We start from the raw sequence: 24,241 nt of genomic DNA on the forward strand, positions 1-24,241 counted from the left end.
TATTAGCTACAGGTTTACCTTCATGTAGGATTCTAATGGTACGGAAAAGTCACAGTAAGGATCGGTGTTTAAGCATTTTATTGTACTTGACAATTCAAGACGTTCACATGGAATTTATTCTCTAAAACTAACATTGCAGTTTCTATTGACCATCTTCTCTTTGGATTCCTCCCATAGAACAAAACGGTCTTACTTCAGTGCTGAGCTACAGTACAGTGGACGCTCCCTGAATGCCACAGAGGTGAGAAGAGGCAAAGAATCAGTGAAGTGGAAAAAGACCTGCAGCTCTGAGTCAGCTGTGCACCTTATTGTGAAACGCTAATGTACCTCAATGTCACTCCAAAAGGACAGAAGATGTTTTGTGTTGAAATGTACTGAAACTAGACATAAAACAAGAAGTAAATATTTTTATTTTAATATAATACTGAGCTAGGTGACCTTTCTTTGCATAGATGTTTGGGCTTTTAGTGAGAGAAGTACGCGTTGCCCGTCGTCCTGCTCCAGGACACATGACACTGAAAATAACTCTTTGGCTGCATGAAATTATTTACTTATCAAAAAATAAATATACAGTGTGCAGACGTATTTAAATATATACAAAGCTTACAAAAAACACTTCATCTATACAGTGTAAAAATTCAAAGACAAAATCACTGACGTTCTCCAAGTGGACAAGAAAAGGCAAAGTTCATCCTGTGTGTTGCTTGAGACTGAAATACAAAATGAGGTTCAAGCTGTTAGTAAAAATAATATTAACGTTAAGATGAGTCATGAGTAACTTTCACCGTCCATCCAATTTGTCGTCCACTGCTTCTTTTCAAAAGGATCAAGCTGGACTTTTCCATCTTTATTCTCAAGAGTGTCCTTTCTGATCCGCACTGCGTGGTAACTTGGGACGCTGTCCTCTTGTTTGGAGCGTTTAAAGAATCCACACTGGGGACGGAGATTTAAAGAAACAAGATGCATTATTAAAAATGGGTAAACTTGAGAAATATTCCTGCACGCTGTAAACGGCAAGAGGAAGAGCTGTGCAGGAATGTGGAGCATGCGTTGCAGTTTTTAACAAACAGCCAAGCAGAAACAGCGATGTCAGCGAAGGCACCTGCAGAACAATGTCAATAATAAGCCTGTTGCTAGGGAAAAGCAAAGGTTTTGGGGGGGGGCAAAATTCAGAGACACATATTGTATGAACATCAGAAACCTCAATACAATATACATATTACATTTTTTAAATGTAAATGTGACGGTTTCGTCAGCTACAATATGTGTTTGACTGAATATTTCTGCAGGGAGTCAGCTGAATTGGCTGGAAAGTGAGTTAATTAGTCACGGCAGTAGACACACTCCATGCTGACAGCTGGCTTTACCCCTGTTCAGAGCATAACTCAGGCCTCAGCAGAGAGCTTGTCTTTGTCAGAGGGCTGAACATGGATCTCTGCCTTGTGATACGCAGCATCATATTGGTCTTTTGATGCTCTCTTGAAGAAACCACACTGAGGGGGAGCAAGTGATGAAGTGTTTAGAGTGACAAAGCAGGCAATCGCTGTTAGGATTTCTTCCACCAAAACACATTTTACTGACATAATACTTTAGTGTTGATGCTCAAATGACACTTATTTGCAGATAATCTGCAGAATATTGTAATTTATAGAATACAATTTTGATTAAAGACAGTATGAAATATGAACAAAGCATCTGTTTAGTTATTTTATACCATATAGTCTATAATTGTTCCAACTGTAATGTGTATTATAAAGTATAATGTTAATCACAAGTACAGCTGCATTTCTTCCCTTTAGGACATTTCTCCTATTCTTTCCTTCCCAATTAATCACATTAGTGTTTAGTATACAATGTCAAAAATGAATGGTTATCACAGCCATAATTAAATAATTTCTTTGACAGCCCAATAAATATTTAAAGCTATTCACATTAATATGAAACCAAAGAAAGCCAAAATATTATTTACAATTAACCAGCAAATAAAATCTTAAGTCTTCTTTATTAACTCCCATGTCTCGTACTGTTCACAGACTCCACCTCTTCTGATCTAACATAAGCACTTGTAATGAAGTTTATGTTGTACCTCCTATTTCCATCCTGTATTATAAACATGGGTGAAGGTGTACCATCTCACCTTCCAGAGCAGAAACACCAACAGAGACAAAATCAAGATGCCTGCCAGCACAGCGACCAGGATGATCCACCAGGGAACTCCACTGTGCTGCGCTACTGCACCCTCGGGGGACACGGACACTGTCACCTGCAGGGAAACCCCACGGCGAGGAAAACCAGGAGGCCAGGTGAGTTAGGACCGAGGCAAAATGTTACCGAGGCGCTCGGAGCTGTTGAGCTGCTTACGTCAGTGTGAGGGGTTCTCAGCATCATGTTCTTGAACTGAGTATGGAGGACGAGGGAGGCCTTCACAACAATGTGCACGTTTGAGATAGAGGCAAAATCCTGTGTCAAAACAAAGACAGCTGCTTAGGTCAGACAGTCCCACAAATACTAGCCACAGATGAGATGCAGGGGACACGTTAATAGACAATGTGTCACCTCAATAAAGGTCGAGTTCCACAGACGAGACCTCAGTTCCAGTGCGGTACCGTCCAGGCCCTGTAGGGGGCACTTGAGCACCACACATTTGATCTGACTGTCACACGTCTGAGGAGGAGAGTCCGTTTCACATCAGAGCAATACTTTTGTAAACTGTGATGGATGACAGTTTTGGTTGTTTTACTTGTGTTAAACTGCTATCAGTACACTGTAAACAATACTCAATTGTTGAGTTTGTGACAAATCAAAAAAACTTAAGAGCCCAAGAGTCCAAACCTCAAAACTGTTAGAAATACATGAACAAATAATTCAAAGGACAAGCAGCAAATCTATTCAAGAAGTAAACAATATGTTAAAGTAATTGCCAATACATTTTATGTCAATAGACAATATCATTTCAGCTGAACCATACTGTTGGTATAGTTTATTTTTTAACACAACACCATATCTTATAAATTCTTGATAGTTTTTGTTGTTGTATGTTTGCAAAGTAACTATGGGCATGAAAATAAAATTATCCAGCACATTTTTATACTTAAAGTGTGGCAAATGTAGCTACATTCCACGACTGTTTAGGAACACATGTGAGAACCATACACTCAAAGAAATGACTCAATGGATGAACTCAATTAAATTGTTGGCAGGTTTTCCATCCAATAATTATATGCAACTCCAACTCAAATTTAGCACATCAGTGCAATAAAATGTAATTGAGTTAGTCCAACTCATTTGTATCAAATACATCTCAAATAAAATAACGATATTCATTAAATTAAATTAATAATAATAATAATAACTAACTAACAAAATATGCAAACTCCAGACAGAAGGAACGCCCGGACTGGGAATTGAACCCACGGCCCTCTGGCTGTGAGGCGACGGTGCTAGCCACTACACCACCGTACAGCCCTGAAAGTGTCTTCACCTCATGTAAACAACTGATTTTCAGCTGGCGCATGCGCAAAGGATAGTCCTCAATGAAACACATTTATTTTGAGTTGATATGCACACCATCTAACCTAAATAAATCTAATAAATGAAAGTATTCATACATTTTGTGTTACACCCATTAAATTTAAATATCTATTTTTGTAATTGATTTATTTAAATGTATCAAACAATATTTAAATGTGTCACCTCTAAGAAGGGCTTGAATCGTTTTTTTGAGTGTAAAGAGACTCACCAACACGTTCTTCTTGTCTGACAGTGATGACATTTTGCGGACAATTTTTCTTTCTCCAATCTCCCGTTTTGCCCTGAACGCAGAGACATCCTGAAAGTACATGTATTCTCATTAATTCAAAGTGGAAGCAAGCAGACTTCCGGCAAAGGCTGATTGTGCCTTCAGTACAAGAAAGCCAGGTTTAGAAATACTACCTGGATGTGTTTGAGAGAGTTGATTTCAGACTCAGGAGAGCAGAGGACGTCCTCCGGGCCTGTGGACGTGATCTTTACCAGGTACAGGAGCCATTTGCCATCTTTGTTCCATTTGGGCCACTGAATGTGAAGTGAGGCTTTGACAGAAGTCTTCCACAAGTTGTTTATCTGGAGGAGAAATCAATATGTTATGATTTCAAAGACAGCGGTGATTTAAAAATCGAAGGTGGAATGAATAAACTTACTCTGAATGTATATGTAATCAAACTTCCTATCTCTTCTTCTGTCTTCATGGCACTTTCACCTTTCACAACGCCTCCAAAAGAAACCTGATTAGGGATGGCTTCTCTGATGAAGACAAGCAACAATATTAGTTTATATACTTTTAGAGGCACTTTATCCAAAGTCAAACATCAGTTTAACCCACTTACCCACTGACCGACAACGGCAGTTCAATGATTATTTTAGCCTTCACTTTAACGAGGGCGATATTTTCTTGCACACTTGTTCTGCAAAAAGAAACATACACCAATGTAGTACAATACTTCTATTGAAGTTTTTTTTTAAACAGGAAAAGCATGTCGCAGCAGGACTTACGTTTGGAGCTGCAGGTCGATGTCAATCTCCGTGGTGTCGAGGGTCACGCCCACAGTGCTCAGGATGATGTAAAATGTAGCCTGGTGCAAAAAAGGGGAGAAAAAACCCCAACATCTCTCACGTTTGAAATACAACAACTAAGTGTCAGGACGAACATGTGAAACTAGTCTGTACCTTTGAGTCTCTCTTGAAAGGGTTCCCCAGCTCACAGTCCGCTTGAGAGCCGTTCTGATTGGCTGTACAGATGATTGGCTTTTCCAACTGGGAAACAACACAATGGGAAATAAATTCAAATCAAAAAACAAGTCGTAAATCAGAAAATATATGCACTTTATTTCAGTGGTATTTCACTAGATAATGTCTGTCAATCCGCCATAACCACAAACAGAAAATGTATTTCTATTAAATCTTTAACTAAAAGTTGGTAATCAACTAACTTTTCCTTCAGCGCTTTGAGGTAGAAATGTTCACTAATCCAACAATTTATTATCATGTATTATTATTAGTTATTCATGACATTCAGATACTAAAACTTAACACCAAATCAGTTTCAGTTTACGAATCAATACTAACATAACATACTAACATGTAATATTGTAATACCCAGGCCGATTGCTAAACCACAGCACGTCGGCGTGGTGGTGGCAGCGCCCCCCTCAGGCCACATCTTACTTTTTTGAGTAGAAACTGATTTAATGCACCAGCCTGCTGCTAAGTCACTCGTTTCAATAATGCTTGCGTCCAGTGTCAATAAATGTGTTTATTTGTTTATTTATTGTCAGTCATTTGGGTCTATTAATTTATGAAGTTATGTCGTCTTTTATGGATAATTCTCGTGAGGCTGCACTACATTCGGAGGTTGTATAGCCTATTTATAATTAATAATCCTGTGTATGCACAAGCTGCAAAGGGCCATAAATACAAGATTAATATTTTGTTGGTTTGGAGATAAGGACTCTGACATTTTGCACATTTTGATTTTAATTTTATTGGCCAATAACATAAAATCCTCATCATCACAACATCCATTATTTCTTCACCCTCCCTACAGCCCTGCTTTCTCTGACAAATATGTAAGGCAGTGACAGCTACTGTTAGGCTTCATTTTGACTGAACTATTTGTTACTTTTACTAAAGTTAAAAGTTACCGTTGTCTGATGTGAGCGCACTCCAGAATAAGACAGCGTATCTGGGAACGTCCCCACCAGCTTCGCCTCGTACGCATCATCTTCATTCATGTTGTCGACTGTCACACGCAGAGCCAAGTCCTTCCTCTCGTAATTCAGATGGAACACCGGGACGTTCTTATTGCTGCAAATACACAAACATATCCACTCACTTTAGGTCGACACCCTTATGGTATCTAATATATAGATTAAAAATTAGACTGTTATGGCAGACATTTTATCCACGTATTACTGACTTGTACAACCAGCAGACACTGAGCAACATACACGTAACATGAGCAGCATTATTCTGGTGAATGTACATCAGAGAGAGATATATTTATATACATATTCAAACCAAAGCTAGTTAACTGTGGAAGAACTCGGCGTTGACTCATTGGGATTGGAAGTACAAGCATTTCTATAATTAGGAAGTTGATCACATGTTTAACGCAGAGTTAATCCATGAATTTGACCATATTTTTAGATCACATTCTACTCACATGGGCAGTGGGGAGTACACGTCGAGGTTGCTTTGTTTGTAGTATAATTTGTACTCCATCTTCAGGTTACTCCGGCAAATATGATCACTTCCACATCCCTCTTTCACAAAGTTGACCTGCAGCAACAACAAATCACAACAAAAGCATGTAAACACTTTGCTCCACTGTGAAACCTTTTGTCATTAACATAAAAATAAAAGTTGTAGTGCGAATGTTTACCTCAATGACGTCTTTGCTTGGTTGAGAGGAGTCTAATATGGGCATGAGTTGCGACAGGCCGTTCCTCGTCTTCTGTCGTTTAGTTCCCACAATTTCTGCCGACACCTCAATGGGGATGCTGCGCATCTTGTCCTTAATGTTGTCCTGTGAAAATCAGCCACCATTCATATTAATATTTACCTCTACATGGGAAATACTAACTGCAGTCTGTATAAAACAGTTGAATAATCATTAACAATAAGAAAGTAGAATTGTTTTGTATGCAAGAAAAATGCTTAAAACAACTTAAAACAATTATATATTTCTGTGACATCAAATGTATTGAAACATAGTATATGGTCAGATGTGTTGCTCCAAAAAAAAAACTATATACTTCTTTATTTTACAGGCAACAACAATATTTTGAAAGCAGTTCTCGCTGAGCGTACCAAGCGCAGACTAACTCCAATTGTTCCTGACTGTTGCTCTCTGAGTAGAATCTCTCCTACGAATGTGATTTAAGTGTGGTGGAGATTTGTCTCACTTTTAGTCTGGCTGTAATCTTGATGCATGACTTCTGGTTTTGCCCTCGGAGGTCCAAAGTGCCATTTAACTGATAGTCTGTTTCAGGGCGGGATTTGTTGAGGAACGTCACTCTGGAGGTCAGCCCCTGTTTCCTGCGATCTGCGTCCGCTTCGACCGAGTAGCCGATAGCTGCAGTGAGGAGGGAAGCAGGAGAAAATGTGCTGAACAAATCTTTGATTTATAAAAGACGATTTACTTTTCTTTCTCATTATTTCACTTACTTAGTCTGGGGTTGTAAGATGCAGTGTTTGCTTTCCAGGTGAAGCACGCGTCCACCGTGAAGCTGAGAACAGAACAGCACATGGATTTGTTTTCCACAATAACCTTTTGACTATGAAGCCTGTTTAATGTAAGAATGTTAGAGCACCTACCAAATGCTGCTACCACAGGTTTTGATTGTAAGGTCTATTTCCTGTGGAGATATGTTGACGTCTCTCCTGATGCTGATGACTGGCCGTGCCCTGAAATAAAGGTTGTTAAATGAAGCTGTGGTACACATCCGCGGTGTTTAAATAGACATAGAAAGGGTAATAATGACCTGTAGATCAGGGCTGTGTCCGACAGAGAGCCCACAGCCACGTCTGGATAAGAGTTACTGTCCAAGTCCATGTTCCCGGCCAGAGAATATCCGAAGAGTCGCATGTTGTGCTCCTTTCCTGAAAGGATCTGTAATAACAGAGAGAGAATAATTAGGGTTAAAAAGAACTTGGTCAGCTAATTAATAAAATAACGTAACATTGAACTGTTATATTTAGTGTCAGAGGCCCAAAATTGTTTGAGACTTTTGGCAGCAACTACTTCAATAACTGTGGGTTCTAGAGCAAGATTATATGTCAAAAATAATGCTTAATAAATCAACACAGAGAAGTCCCTGTCCACAGGAAGGTCCAGAAAAATCAACGTCTTGAACATATAGTCTGTATGCTTTTACGTTGTATCTCTGACATTATGTTTTTATTCTGTCCATTTTAACATTGTTCTCCCCTATTTTATTTGCTTTATCTGTAGATTGTATTTGCAATCTTGTGTTTTTAGGTTTGTTCTTAACATCAGCAACATTGGGACTACAGATGAAAAATAGCCTCTTGGCTAACTCTGGCACATTTACTGCAATGTTTTTATCAATGTGCACTGTCCCTTATTAAATAAACCATTTAAAAAATATATATATGCAAACGTTTCAGAGCTCAGAGCAGCTCAGACTGATGTTTTGGCCACACGGGGGCAGCGGAAATATGCTGTGAACACAACACTGACAAATGATCAGCTATGAGACCCCTTTGTTAATATGAAAATATTGATTACAGCCACTTGAAGCAAAGCTCCACAAAGCCCACCTGCGCTGGGCTGGTTTTGATTCCTTGCGCAGAGCCGTGATAAATGTAGACTTTTCCTGCACCGCCATCGTCATAAGGAGCTCCGACGGCAATGTCTGCATGAGGAAGAAACCAGTTTATATGTGGCAGAGACCGACAGAGAAACAAAAAGAAGCAACAAAATGGCCGCTAAATTACCTTCATATGAGTCTTGATTGATGTCTCCAATGTTTTTCACTGCCAGGCCAAACATGGAGTCTTTGGTCCCATTTAAACGAACGGGTGTGATTCTTTCCCACCTTCCTGCCTGATTGATGTAGACGTACACGGCTCCTCCAACGTCTCCGTCCTTCATGTAGAACTGAGGGGCTCCCACGACGATGTCTTGCCATCTGAATCAAAGAAGGGAGGTCAGTGTCTTACAGAATATGAACATAAGATACCACTATAATAAAGTGGTATAAAAGTTTCACAGAAGTTTCTCCTTTCACATAATAGAAGCGGTGAATAGTTCCCTACCCGTCACCATTCAAGTCAACCACAGCCACGTCGTAGCCAAACGAGGACGCGAGGCCCGGCCCGAGCAGAGTGTGCTCCACCAAAAGTCTGGAGGAGGCGTCGCTCTCTTTCTTCAACAGGACCACAGCTCCACTGTGATTGGCTCTGGGTGCTCCAGCCACCACTGTGAGGCCACGGTACCTGGTGATGCTGTGTCCCGAATCGAGGGAGAATCCTGAAGTGCGAGAGAGATGTTGTCGGATTGTATTTTACACTGAAGAAAGGTTTGATTTGTGTCCCCCCTTTGCTCTCCCATTTGGAAAAGAGAGGTGCAGACAACCACATGTTTCTTTTCACCAGTGAGGAATTCAGAGGGGCGGCAGACCGATCAATAATGTCATCCTATCTCTGTGCAGTTGCCCTGACGGACCACTCGGAGTCACTAGTGCAGCAGCAATGACAATATGTCCGTCGCTGAAAAGGATGTTGACTGCAGCGCTTCCAAAACATGTTCTGTGATGTCTTTACAAGCCGGAAATGTAATCAACTAGTAATAACACTTTACTCCTAACAAAGACAGGGAACATTATTTTTTATTAAAACAATATAATCAAGAACCTGAGCTGCACGTTCGCTTCTAGTACGTCATTAGTTTCAGACGTGAAGATTAAAAGGACCGCTTTGCCCCAAACTGCCACGGTATTTCCTTTCTACTGATGTGAATGTAAATAGGAAGGACACAAGTTGGAAATGCCGCTCAATATGCATTTACAATAATTATATAGTTTTTAGAGGTAGAAGTTATGGCACAGTTGTTGTGTTGAATTGAAATGGATTGTTATAGTGTCCCTAATAATGTAGTAATTCAGTGTTTTTGATGAGTTTATACATTGATGGAGAGATTATTGTATCTTTAACATTCAGATTCAGATTCAAAGACCTTTTTCACAACAAACTAAACATATTGAATTGCAATAATAGCAGCGCCACCGCTGGAACTAATGACATTATTAATGTCCTCGTTCCAGCAATCGCTACAATGCAACAATTTATAATGTAACTAGTTCCCTGTGATTAATAAGTCAACATATCTGCCCTGAGAACAGTTCCTTTATCTCCAAATGTCCCCTTTGATCATCTGCCTTCAGCAGAAAAACCATGTTCACATAATAATGAACATTAATGTTGAGGCAAAGCTAGAAAATACACCAGTAAAACACTTCTCATGCCAAATGTGTAAGCAATGCAATGCCTGACAGAGGAAGTAAGTAACCAGTGAGCCAACAGGATACAAGTAAAAGAATAGACATAAATAAAGCAAACAAAAATATTGCGCTGTTTAGTGTGTAGAAACTCACCGAGGTAGCTGTTGGCAGGTACAGGCACAAGATCGGGGCTCAAAAGATGCTCATCTCCAACTTCATACGGGCCGTCATCATACACTCCCATCTCTATCAAAGTGTTGTTCTTTTGCTCCACTCGAACGATGCCTGTAGAAATATTCATTTCAGAATAAAAAACACAAATATCCCATTACTTAATTAATCAGGAACTTTATTCTCTCAGTAAATAATAATTGATTCACTGTGTGTGTGTGTGTGTGTGTGTGTGTGTGTGTGTGTGTGTGTGTGTGTGTGTGTGTGTGTGTGTGTGTGTGTGTGGTTAGTTAGTGACCTTTCCAGTTGTAAGCTCCTGGTGCTCCAAACACCACGTAATGGTAGTCTTTGGTGAAGGTGGCAGCCAAACCCTGCTGGCAAGACCCAAACATCTCATGGCCTCTGGGTCGGCCCTTACAGAAGTTCCAGTTCCCTCCGTCCTCATCCGACAGCGAGTCGATGGTCAGGTCCTGGCTCAGGACGTAACAGCGCCCGGTGATGTCCCGGTACTCCAGAGGCGTGTTCACGAACATGCGCCTCTGATAGCGATGAGCACAAGTCTGAGATTGCCAAACACAGTTGAGTTTCAGTTCTGACCTCAAGAGCTGGTGAGACCGCACAGGACTGAATGTTTACGGGAGCGTTGGTTCTGATGCTCAGTTGGACTCACCACGATCTTTCCCCCGGGCCCCTGGCTCTGAACCGTCACCCCCATCCACTGGTTCTCCTTGTTCTCAACTTGGATGTCCTCTTAAAGTTTGGTAACACAAGATAAGCATTTATATTGATATAGTTATACATCTGGAAACAGTACTGCATATGATATGCAGACAGACACACAGACAGACAGACAGACGGACGGATAGACAGGCGGATAGACAGACAGAGAGACAGACAGACAGACAGATGGATAGACAGACAGACAGAAACACAGACAGACACACAGACAGACAGGCGGATAGACAGACAGACAGACACACAGACACACAGACAGACAGACGGATAGACGGATAGACGGATAGACAGACACACAGACATACACACAGACAGACGGATAGAGATACACAGAGAGACACACAGACAGATAGACAGACAGACAACTCACCTTCACTATCAAACTCAATCCGCTCACACTCGTTGGAGTGTGTGATTTCACATTTATAGAGGCCTCCCGTGATGTTGGCTGTCTGTTTTCCCAAAGCTCTGGCTCTGGGTGCTCCAATCAATAGCCTGAAGAACAGAAAAACAGTATTATCAAAGTATTTTGTTCTGAAGCAAACAAAGATGTAATGACCTGTACTGAGATGTTGTTTTGAACTGCATCGCTGCTACACCTTCAGTAAGTCATGTTCGGCTTTTCTAAGCTCCAGGACAGCAGCTTGTTGTCGACGATGACAGAAATGGCATTTCCTGCCTACAGAAATGACCAATGTGTCGTCTGGGTGTTATTTTGATAAGCTCATAAAGTATAGAAAACAGACAATTGAACATACAAGCTGCCGTTTGTTTCAGATTAACAAATGACATGTCGCTGAGCTGAACGTATGTAACGTATGTTATATTAATGTTCTGATTTATTTGATTATAATAATTTAGGATAGGAATATATAAGCATGTTTTGCTTCTACCTATAACTTTTCAGTCTTTCTGTTTTGTATATTATATAGAATAATATTGTATTGTATTGAAATGATTGACTGAATAAAATACACAACAACAACAACAACATGTCTCTATAATTGTTAAGACCAGTAGAGCCTAATGGTTACGTTTACCCCCCTACTCCTATCTCTCTCTCTCTGTTTCCTGTGATCTTTACACTGTCACTATCAAATTAAGGCCAAATGACTAAATCATTATTAAAATAGGTGACAAATTAAAGCAAAAACATGAATGTTCTCCGAATAGGAAGAAGAGGAGTTGCTCTGCCTCAGTGGATGAATGTGAAGATGAACAGGTGAAGGCATATCAGTAGCATGCTCATAATGACCATGCTAACAGCCTCACCTTTAGCAGGTATAATGTTTACCATAGTCACTATTCTATATTAGCATGTTAGCATGCTAACCAGCATAATGTCTTGAAACAAAAGTATGTTTTAAGAAGTGATCTGAAAGAGGAGGCTGACTGGAGCAGGTCCTTTCAGAGCCTCTGGTCCTATTACTTACTAATACGGAATAGTAATGTTTCTCTATATTCTTGTAGGTATGTGTATTTTGTAGGAAGGATGAGTTAAAAAGAAAAAGATTTAAAATGGCTGTGTACAAAAAGCCGTTGTCGTTCATGATGAAAGAATTGGACAGTGGACTATTGTCCTGTCATTCTGCTGATGTCAAAGAAGCAGTGAAGCAGACAATTTGCATCATGTCCTCTTCAATCAGAGTTCATTGACCACTTCTCCCTAAACCACATCGAGCTTCTAGCCGGGTGACAGCAGCCACTGGGAGGATTTACTCATCAGCTTGTCTTTTACACACTAATTCAACGAATACACACACAAATTAAATATCTCTCCTGTTATGTGATTTTACAGTAAATAAAGTCCCAATATTTGTGAATTTGTACTTTTAAAGGAAATATCATCAATGCCTTGGGACATGAGTCATCAGGCATTCTTGGGATTTCTCTTGCTGAATTATCACATGCCTTTCCTTCAAATGAACAGAATTGGACACCTGAAATGTGTTGAGTTCATCTTGCATACTGAAAAACAACAGGAAAATGAGCTCATAGAATAAAAGTCCACTTGTTGATGAACTCATTAGACAACTTCACAAATAAGCATAATTTAGCAGCTTCAATATCATGCATATCAATTGAAGAGACGTTGTGTCGTGGCTATCTCACAACTGAACAATATGTATAAATCAGTGACGTGCGGAGAGGTTCATGGTTGGTAAGGCACTGACTCCTTTAGTGTCAGATTTACAAATATATAAACTAGGGCTGTGAAACGATTACAAATTTTAATCAAATTAATCACAGGTTTCTGTGGATTAATCATGATTAATCACAAATTACCGATATTCTCGGTATATTTTTGTGAGAACATAAAGATTTATGACAAAAGACGGATATATACATTATAAACCCAAAAGGGTAGCTTATTCAATTGGCTACTGGTTATTTCATATCTCATCAGCATTCTTCACACAACAGACGCAGCAGCAACAAGTACCCGTTGGCTCACGTACTTCAGTGCGGCAGAGTACTATCTGCCTCACCCTGTGCCTTTTCACTGCGGTTTTATTTCCCATCAGCAAAACTAAATATGTCACTTACAAACATTAAACTTTAATGGTGAAAGACATTAGCCAGACTGTGGAAAATCAGGGCAAATAAATGTATCTGCAAACATTATATTGGCGACATGCAGATATACAGCAACCAGCACGCGCCAATTGCATGTATCAACCCAGTTTGTGATGGATTGCGCATTCAGAGGTGAGGCTCGACTCGTTGCTGCCGCACCTCTCGTTTCATCCCTGTATTTGAACAGGAAATAGGCAAATTCAGCGATTTTGACTATAACATTTTTTGAAATTAGTCATACATAAAGATCAGTGGACAAATATTATAATAAATTTAAGGTTATCATTATTTATTGTTGACAGGTGTCATCAATAAATAATGTCTCCCCTCCCCTGACCGCATGTCCCTGGTATATATATAAACTTTAACACACAATTCTGAAATTTGACCTGAAATACTTAAAATAACTCATAATGTACTTACTCAGACCTGAGACTCGTGCTTGGTTTGGACTTCTGTCAAAAGACTTCAAAATATTCTTTCATCGTCAGTCACTAATGACTGGTTAGCCCAAATACATTTTACAACCCAGATCCAAAACTGATACAGCGACGTTAGATTTTTCCCACAATAAAATAGTATATTCAGTGTTGTGAGATTGTCAAAACTACTGAAATAATGTTTGACAATTCCTTTGATGTGAAGGTACACATATTGCCAAGAGCACATGTCCCAGTGATTAGCTGCCGCATCACGTGTGAGCTGACCGGCCGACTTACTGAGTAGGAATTTTCTCAAAGGGCTGAGAGGAAATCCTCTCCACCCTTGTCTCCTCCCTGTGTCTCTGCAGTTCCCTCAGTAACCTATTGATCCTTGGGATGGCCCCGTGGCTCTTCATTTGTTAAACAAGGATGCTTCTGACTGATGTGAGACTGAAGACCAAATCCTGTCCTCAAACAAAACCAGTGAAATGTAAATACAAACAAGAGCCTTTACAAAGTGGGCTTCAGTTTGACACTTCAGCTTCCCGTGAGCACATCTCTGGTAAACACAACATTTAAAGTGGTCCTTTGTGTGACTATGTGGAGAAACTGAGTTTTACAGATGTTGATTAAATCAACTCATCATGTGAGTCGACAAAAAATGTGTTATAGGTCAAGGACAGCCCGGTAGATTTCACCAGGAAAACAACAGATTTATGAAGAGGCAGTAAAGGCAGAGGAAATACACCTCCAACGTAACAGCACAGCTACTCTGGAAAGTAACAGTTGTAGAATGTGGCAAGTAGCTGAGGGGTAACATTGACATTTACTTGCAACACGCCCCGATAGCAGACACGTTTTTCAGTTTGAAAAGAAAGACTACATTTCCGTATTTCAGCATCAATTTGTTTGCGAGTGTAATATAAACTCTGAGGATGTAGGGACAGATAAGAAACATCAAACTGTCCTGACAAGAGTGGGACTCAACCAAAGCTGCAGGCCGTATTCCTTACACTACAACTACGACTAGGGTTGGGTACCGAAACCCGGTGCCAATATGGTACCGGTTCCAATACAACCGGTATTACCCGGACCGAAACGCAACGCACATTTCGGTGATTCTTTCCGGTGCCTGAGCCGATTAAAATTGAAAAAAACTATTGTTGTGAACTTCTCTGGTGACTCCGCCCTGTCAGCAGGTTACGATAGCCTATCATTTAACTTTGACAGCGGAGGCTGCGCCGTGTGCAGTGTTGCCAGGTCCGCGGTTTTCCGCGAATTGGGCTACTTTTGAAGTGTTGCCGCTGGTTGAATTTTTGTCCGCTGGTTCGGTAGACCTATTTTGCATGCAAATTACATGAATATCTTTAAATAAAAATCCATATTTTAAATGAAATAATTTATTTATACCCAAATCCTACCAAACTGACTCCAGATCAGCACGTACACGCCGACACATCCGCGCAGTGCCTTGATCTCCGCGACCTTGTCCGTCACCATGGAAACATTGTCACGTGACATCTAAGCACTTTGGTGCTAGTGACGTCACGGAGCCCCGAACCAGAGTCTGTAAGTAGAAGTGATTTCCAGCAAAGCAGCAGGGATTTGTGAATCTCACAGGAGCGGTGGGCGATAGGCGGTTCAGAATCGCCTACACGGGAGGAGCGATTCATAGGCGAGTATGATTATGAATCGCCGACCTCCCCAACGGGGTGGGACGGTTTGGCGAGAATCACCTCGTGTGATTACTCCTACACCCCATCCCGGGGTGGGTTTGGTTCTGTGGGATTCACAAACGGGGCCCTTTTAACCCCTTAGTTTAGTTTAGTTTATTTTAGTTTATTTCGATCAGCAAAATATACAACAATCAGAATTCAACAAAAGAAGAAAGTGGCTGACCGAAAGGGTCGGGGCTGAAGCTATCTAGCTTGTAAGTGCCCTAACCTATGATTTCTCAAAAAAACTTATTTCAAAGAACCATATATATATATATATATATATATATTAGTGCTGTGAAAAATAACGCGTTAACGCGTTATGATTAAATTACAGGATTAATAAATTAAATTTTTTAACGCATTTAACGCATGTGCAGAATGAGCTTCCAATCCGTCTGTTGTTGGTCGTCTCTACAGCAGCCCCCCCCCATCATGAAGGAGTTATGCTTTGGACACCAACATGGTTAGCAAACTTAGCAGCGGTACTGGACATGATGGACTTTAAAAGCAGTGTATATGGTTTGGCACGGGCATATTTTGAGTTCTGATATTGGGCTGGTTTCTGGGCTGGTTTTGTCACACAGACCTGGCAACCCTGGCCGTGTCTGACTACGTGAGCCCGTGTCGAGCACACCAGCGTCAGGCTGGGCGCGATGGGGAGACCGTCACCGGTCCCCCTGAACACGTGGAGACCGATTATGACGAGCAGCCTGAACTTAGATTAGTACCGTAACGTTGACTGAAAGTCTTGCATTCATAAAAGTAGGCCAAGAAATAATAAATTAGCCATTATAACCATGCTTAAGCTAGCTCATAGCTAGCACGAGCTACGAGCGTGACAGTCTGCTAGCAGATGTGTTGGTGTCCAGCGGTCCCGGCTGTTTACCCGGTGTTACCGGGAATATAATGACGGAGGAATAAAGACCGTGGGGCGTCACTTTGTTTCAGTGGAACTCTCGCTGTCAGAAGCAAAACTTTATTTGTCACGTGTCATCTTCAGCACCTCTGATTGGTTGTTCTCTTTGCCCATCAAAACAGTGACAGGATTAACCCTATAAAGTCTGCACATGACAATACATATCACATCATATAATGGAGAACATATATTGTGTATGTTAATAGTCTGATATCCGTTGTGTGTCAGTGCTCCATGATAACGGCTTCTACAGGGAATATGGCCAAAGAGGTTTTTAATGTCCTCATTGTGCGGTTCAGGCACCGTTTAGGCACCGGTATCGTTTTAAAAGTACCGGTTTAGCACCGGTATCGGAAAAAACCCAAACGATACCCATCCCTAACTACGACAGAGCCTGAAGTAACGGTAACGGGAGCAGCGTCCCATCATGCAGTGTGTCTCTCAGTGCAGTGGGAATGGGAATACACAGTGACTGGTGTGGGTTTACAGAGTGATCTCACTGGTCTCTTTTAACAGATGTGGTCCAGTGCTCCCACAGCTGTGCACTCAAAGCCACACCAACTGCTGCAGCTGTTCTAACTATTTCAGTTTACACACACACACACACACACACACACACACAAATACACACATACACACACACACACTTTGATTGGTGCAGACCTGTGATTGGCTGGGTACACATCACAGAAGAACTCCTTAATATTCACGACAGATACAGACTTGAAGTAAAAAGTCAAGTTTAAAACAAAGACTAAGTTGCTGTGTTAATGTAACCATATTTTCAGCAACACAATCTCTTTTGAACTTCAGTGTGAAGTTTCACTGGAATGTCTCGACTGATGATTCGCTGATGCGTTTAATCTCTCAGGTTGCATGTGCACAGATGGCCGTGCATGTCCAGTCTAATGTCCGTTTTCTCTGGTTTCATCCGGAGAATGTTATATCCACATAGTTCATGCAGGAGGCATCCAGTTCCTCCTTTGCACAACGCAGCATGTTGTTCCGTTGAAAGATAAACCTCCTTGTTTCTTCCACTAATCACAAGTACATTTGAGGCGAAATAACAGCATAAACTTCATGAGAAGCCACATTTTTCTTGTAATGAACCCATTAGAGCGACAACATGGAGAGAGTGGCCCACAGGGTTGAAAGCAAGATGAGCGTTTAGCTCTGAAGGGATGAAAGCCCAGTCGGGGTTTCACGTTAGAGGAATTTGATTGATCTACTCGTCACACATGTTACTAACCAAACATATTCTGAGTTTAGAAAGGACTCCTCTCTTCACACATAATGTTGTATAATCACATTAATATACGCAGTGACAGCCAATAGAGTTTAACAACTGCTCGTGATCATCAGAAACATCTTAGACTCTAAGAAGAGAAGAGACAGATGTAGTCATGCAGATGTGTGTGACGCATCGCTTCAATGTGCCTCACAGCTTTGAGTTAGACGGGGCTGTTCATTACCGACTTTCACTTGATAACCTCAGGGTCACGTGAGGATGTGGAGCCGAGGTGGTGGAGCCGCTGTCGGTTACAATAACGTGCTGCGCTTATCCAGTAACGCACACTCAAAGTGTTTTCAATAAGGACTTGAAAGGGGAAACAATGCAGACAATTATAGGTCTGCAACTAATGATTGACTTCATTATTTAGATATTTTGTTTGGTAAGTTTAACAAAAAAGTTAACCCCTAACCCTAACTCCAAAATAGTCCTTTAATCATCATCATATCATTTATGACAAGAAAAGCGCTACATCATCACAATGGATAGGTCAGAAGAAGTTACTTGAAAAAATATTGTCAAAAGTGTTGCAAATTATTTTCTTTCCACCAAATAATCAATGGCACCTTTAATCACTTTTAAATGTGCAGTTACTGAGAGTAACTTTCAACTGGTTATGAAACAATCCACATTTTCTACAGATGCCTCTATATGAGTTAACATGAACATCAGCAGGAAGTTAGTCTATATCTGTATAGTTATTCTTACAGTTTTTTCCGTTAATAAGAAATCATGCAAAACTCTAACTACAGTCTGCACAGCAGCAGTTCATGTGGACCAAACTCTAGTTTGTTTTTCATTGCTTGAACACAGTTTTCAAAACTCTAACACTTATCCCATGACTTTAACCACAACCTGCACAACACTGTGGATTTACAGCACTTTGTTCAAATGCTAACACACTGCTGTCAAAACTATGAACCACACATTCAAAACGGAATAGAGTTCAGCCTTGTGCCTTTCAAACACTGCTGATTGCAATTTCAGCTGAAAGGCTAAGCAGGTGTCTTGTTTTAGACTTGTTAGTGAACACACACATATATATATATATATATATATATATTACAGTATATATAGGTAGAGCTCAGAAAGACTCATTTTGGAAATGGAACAAGGAAGACGGGTTTGTGGAGGGAGAAGGGTGGCAGGGAGAGGGGGATGCGTGGAGGAAGACAAAGAGCTGTTCAGATGAAATAAGGGCTCCACTTATAGACCATGTCGTGAACCATGGTCTCTCATTGAGAGAGGCAGGGTTGAGGGTGCAACAAAAGTGTTTGGTCACCACCCACATGACCAAATGTCTCTTTTGGAAGCCATGCGTGCCGAATGTGAGGACACGAGTCCAGAGGACTGCCAGGGATGGATAAGGCCCTCCAGAAGGTTCTTCCCCAGGTGGCAAGAGAGAACATTAGATGTGATGTTGATGACAACATGTGGCCTGATGCTAGAGAGAGGCAGGATTAGCCCCTCAATTATTTGTTCGAATTACAGTATGTACTTTTAGTTTCTACCTTTTTTTCTCATTACTGTAATTCCGTAAATTACTTCAGACTATTGAAGCAAACTGCTAATTTTCATTTACCTTAAAGAATTGTTATGTTCTAAAAAAATTAATAAATCATGTGAAAGAATGTCACTCTTTTCTTTGAAGAAAATATTACTTTGTTTGAAGTCACTGAAATTGTTCAAACTGTAAAGATGAAAAGTTAGTATTTTCTGTATTGGTGTTTGATGCTAGTGTTTTTACTCTCAGTGTATTCTGTGTTACCTCAGTGAGGGCTGTGCATGTTGTTTGGCTGCACTGAGCGTGTTTTGAATCATGTGTTAAGAGTTGTGTTGCTTGGAATGAGTTTTGCAGGTGATGTGAACTGTTTAGCTCAGGTGACTGTTGGTAGTGCAGACTGTAGTTAGAGTTTTGCACATGTGACTCCAGTTGTGCCCGCTGTCGTTTAGCAATCGAAAAAAACTGTAATAATAAGAAATCATGCAAGTACACCAAAAGCTCCCTGAGCAGAGTTTGGCCTCGCCGCTCCGCTGGGAGCCAACGCCACGCTGCCAGAGGCCGAGGCCGTACTACTGGGCTCACTGGAGAGGAGGGAGGCCCAGGAACTCCAGAACCAGAACTGAACCGGGCAGACTGTCAGACCCTGCTGCAGTCAACTCAGAGGTTTTCTAAAGAGTAACTGATGCTCGGAAACACCACCATCTTTGACCACGCGGTTGTTCAAATTCAACACAAAATGAAAGTAGCTGTGAGCTGACATAAGCATACGGCAACAATAGCACAATCTATGCAATGATGGTGTTTGTTTCTGATCTCGAGAAGCATCTTTTGCATTTGTGGGCAGATTTTGTTAAGTGTGTTTGCTCAAGCCTGAGCAGCTTCCTCCTCGTAGATCCTCATGCGGTGAGTCTTCACTCTCCTCTTACTTTTACAGGCTGAAAACCAAATATCAGGCCAGTGTCACATTTCGAGCCTCTGTTTGTCCAACAAATAGGACTTGTCAATTCTGACAAATGTAAAAAGTGCCTTTTTTCAGGAAGCAGGCTTTGCACAGAAGAATCCTTGTAAAAAATAAAATGAATAAAATAAGAAATGACAGCTTTGTGTGCCAGTGCACTCATTACACCACGGGCTGCCTTTGCACAATGCAACACTTATTAGATAAAATTCCACAAGTTAAGCCTAATCTATGTGATTTCTCTCCACGTCCTCTAATCAGGGCTTCTCATCCGAGCTCTCTGTTTCTCAACATGCTGCTGCAGGACTCTGTGCCGGCTGCATGCGGCCCAATGCGGGTCACTCCCCCTCTGCTCCTTTCTCCCCCGTTACACTTGTGTGGCAGGTTGATGAGGCTCACTTCACTGAAGTCTTTTCTGCCCCCTCGGGGCTGGCCAAAGGAAACTATTTGCTGTATAGTGCTCATCACATGATAGCATCATCAGCTCTGCTTCAAACACTTCTTCACAGTTTAATCGCTGTAGCTCTTATTGTGGCACCATTTAAAAACACATGTGCCCTCATTCACTTGTGCATGAATGAAACATTGAATGTAGAGAACAGAGTGCATGAGTCAACTTTACATGAACACTCACTGTCTTCATCGCTTCTCAGGACACTTTCCTTAAAACAAACGTTGCAGGTAAAACTGTTGTGTGGGAACACACCTGCTTAGTCCTGACTGTTTTACAGTTGTACAGAGAACCCCACCAAACACCACTCATTAGTGGGAAATGACAGTTAACAGAAGAAAAAAAAGCTACGACCACAAAGAATGTGTCTCCTTTAAAATAAGACAAGTAGCACATCCTCACCTATCCAGAGAAACACCTCTTGTCTAGAAAATAGCAGAAAAACTGATTCATCAGCCAACAGTTGCAGCATCACATCTCTCCTCTCAGTTGGGCCTTACAGGCACATTTACATCACAGTTGTAACCATTGGGTATTCTCTTGTTGTCCTTAGAGTCCTTTCCTTTTTATATTCAGAGCACCACGGGGAGACTTCTATTGGAAATTAGAACAAAAACACGAGAAGAAACACTGTGGGCTTTAGTAGATAATTACTATAGGCTACGGTCTTTGAATAGGTTGCAGCAATGCTAGACATTATAACCAAGGGGGTGGAAATCTGTTCCCAGAATCCCTAATAAACAATGTATCCTGCACCGGATAAGCTTATTTAGCCAAATACATTTTCCACATTTGGATAAGTATATAACTTATACACGTTAATGTGGAGGAATCGCGTCAGGTGCACGTTTAAAGTACAATCAGTGGCAGTACAAGTGGACAGGGGAAGACACCACTCACATTCGTTTATCCGGGTTGAGCTGCCGGTGCATGGCGAGGGAGAACCCGAACAGACTCCCCGGTTCTCCGTCTTTCCTGATTACGTGACTGGTGTCAAGGTTGAACGCGAGCACCCACGTTGGCTCCAGAAGATGAGAATAAAATAAAAGTGCAACATAAACGGCAGAGGGTCTTCCCGGCAGCAGCAGCGGCAGCAGCATGGCAGCGCCGTCCAGGTGAGTGCAGTAGTCCACAGTTCCCGAGCCGCTGACCCCGCTGCACCTCTCCGCTCTGCCCGGTGCGGTGCGACTGAAGGCGGCCGCTGGTTGTTCCCCCGCCGGGCTGTGCGCTCCGGCTCCACAGCGCCCCCTGCGGTCACCAGTGGACAGTACAGTTGAGGTATGGGGTCATATATATTTGAGCTATGTTTACATGCAGCCAGGTATTCTAGCAAATTGATGATGAATAGATCATTGTATATATATGATTTATTTTAAACTGTATGCAGTAAATAGTTTAAAAGTAAATGCCATTAGATCCAAACAATAAGATTTGTATTTGAACATTGAGTAGTTTCTGTTGTGCCATATACATAAGGGCAACAATATGTCATGCAGTAGAGGCTTTACATGTAAACAAAAGAAATAACAGCCAAGGCCACACTAATTAAAGTTGTTTTGCTATGTTCAGTTGGTGGAACGACACGTGTTTTACAGCTGGAAAAATAAACCTCCCAGATTCAGCTAAAAGGTCACTAAAAGGCTGAGCTATTTTTGACCGAGTTGGCATTTTAGTCAATTAGATGGTTTATTGGAAAGCCCTGATTCACGTTGTGTCTAGTTGAACATGGACAGTTTACTCTGATTTGGGGTTGATCATCCATTCATGAATTAATAAAATATTAATGCACACCCTCATCAAAAACACCTGCCAACCTGACCACGTTCATTAATAATTAACAACGATGCTAAAAAGGTTTTGTGGTTCTGTGTTCAAAAAACATGTGAGAGATCTCCAGAACATCCCTGATGTCATTATAATGCTCATCTTTGTAGTTTTGCTGTTGTGGCATTTTATGATCTTACAGCTTTAAGAAATGCTTTCACACACAGCTCCACAAACTCTCCTCACGGATCATCTCCATACAAGTTACTGAAAAGCTGACATTTAAAAGGTTTGAGGTGTCCACCTACCAGCAGTGATAGGAGCTGGTCAAACATGCAGGAAACATTAAACAGCTTCATTGTATCGCCTACTCACTTTGATCAATGTATCTTCCTGTTTGATGCTGGTGTGAAGTTTGAATCCGGCCGGCCAACAATCCCTAAGCAGAGCACAACACAATGTGGCTATTGTTCAAGTTAGAAAGCGTGTGTGTGTGTGCGTGTGAGTGTGCATGTGTGTGTGTGTGTATGAGTGATTTGGCAGGGAGGCAGGCTGTGGCTGTGGCTGTGGGGGGGGGGGGGGGGGGGGGACTTAACCACATTCCTAATTGCAGCAAATGACTCGGGAGGTTCTGGTGTGAGATATGTGAATGGCATGTCTGTTGCTGTGGGTTTGGTAACAGATGCATTAGCTGCATCATCACAAGCCTCTTCACTGATGTAACCTGTCAGTTGACCTTTTTCTAAAGGCTTCTCACTGAGGAAAGATAGTTCTTTCATTGATGAAGAGACGTGTCCCCTCATTCAGACAAACAGGCTTCCTGTCTCCGTCGGGGACGACAGTCTTAACTTTAAGCTCATTGTTCCGCTGTCAGTGCTGTGTATTGATATTGATATTGTATGATTTATTTTATGGATTTCTTCAGCTGTTACTTTCTATCCCAAATCTTCACTTTTCACTGTTGAAATGATTTCCCTCATTGTAATTAAATATGAATTAGACTCTGATTAACGCTGATTAACAAATGTAAAGTGTTTTTAATGGACATATACACATCATATCATGCATGCTGGTATATAACCTATTGTGAAGCATTATATGTATTATTATAGAAACAAGTGCAAGATAGAAGAAAGGCTGCTTGCAAAACTTGAAATGTCTGTTGGCGCAATTGATGAATCTAAAGAACAAAGACAAGCTCTCTGAAACTGCTTACTCCTTCTGGGTGTGTCCCGTGAGCGGAAAGGTGTGTAGCTGCCTTTACCTGGTTTCACGCAACCACACAAACGAGTCAAGGACACCTTCATGTTCACTTTGGCCCTGGGTGGTTGTGTAACCCGAGCTTCAAGAGGAGCTCGAGCTCCCTGCTCCCGTATTGTCTCCGGTCAGTGGGAAAGGAGAAACCGGAGCTCTGGTGCAGGTCTAACAGGTGGACTCCTCACAGATTAGCTGCTCTGTGGCACGAGCAGAATGAACGCTGACTTCCTGAAGGTATTCAGCTTCATCTGTGGGTAATAACTTGGATTCCTTTTCTAGTACCACCTGCATACATATTTACAGATGTGAGGCTAAATATTGATTGTTCTATTAAAGTCTTGATCAGAGAAGCAACAGTGGCTTTCTGATATTCAGGGAGACTGTTTTTATTAAAACTTTTGAAAGTCAACATGTTTTAGATAGTGGAACACCTCTTTCCTGGGCTTTCTTAACGAGATTGTCTTGTTTTTCACAAC

The 24,241-nt window shown here is 41.2% G+C and overlaps 1 protein-coding gene across 4 annotated transcripts; it reads right to left on the reverse strand.

Moving 5' to 3' along the window:
* Positions 1–61: 61 nt before the first annotated feature.
* Positions 62–22,932, reverse strand: itga6a (integrin, alpha 6a). Of its 4 annotated transcripts, XM_056434162.1 has the most exons (27): positions 22,884–22,932; positions 21,645–21,992; positions 11,278–11,402; positions 10,843–10,922; positions 10,471–10,732; positions 10,155–10,286; positions 8,818–9,031; positions 8,497–8,690; positions 8,320–8,414; positions 7,521–7,648; positions 7,354–7,443; positions 7,204–7,265; positions 6,942–7,111; positions 6,419–6,562; positions 6,200–6,315; positions 5,679–5,841; positions 4,705–4,791; positions 4,531–4,610; positions 4,365–4,442; positions 4,179–4,281; positions 3,934–4,101; positions 3,740–3,829; positions 2,557–2,664; positions 2,362–2,460; positions 2,138–2,263; positions 1,368–1,493; positions 846–933 (listed from the first exon to the last, which is right to left on the reverse strand). In XM_056434162.1, exons 2-26 carry the CDS (start codon positions 21,842–21,844, stop codon positions 1,386–1,388), a joined length of 3,222 nt encoding a protein of 1,073 aa, XP_056290137.1. In that variant the 5' UTR covers positions 21,845–21,992; positions 22,884–22,932; the 3' UTR covers positions 846–933; positions 1,368–1,385. The 4 variants fall into 4 exon arrangements, with proteins under 4 accessions (XP_056290129.1, XP_056290120.1, XP_056290147.1 ...); XM_056434154.1 differs by lacking the exon at positions 1,368–1,493 and having other exon boundaries at positions 62–933; positions 10,846–10,922; XM_056434145.1 differs by lacking the exon at positions 1,368–1,493 and having other exon boundaries at positions 62–933.
* Between the last annotated feature and the right edge of the window lie 1,309 nt (positions 22,933–24,241).

Source organism: Pseudoliparis swirei, chromosome 2, assembly GCF_029220125.1.
Source record: "Pseudoliparis swirei isolate HS2019 ecotype Mariana Trench chromosome 2, NWPU_hadal_v1, whole genome shotgun sequence".
Taxonomy (NCBI): Eukaryota; Metazoa; Chordata; class Actinopteri; order Perciformes; family Liparidae; genus Pseudoliparis; species Pseudoliparis swirei.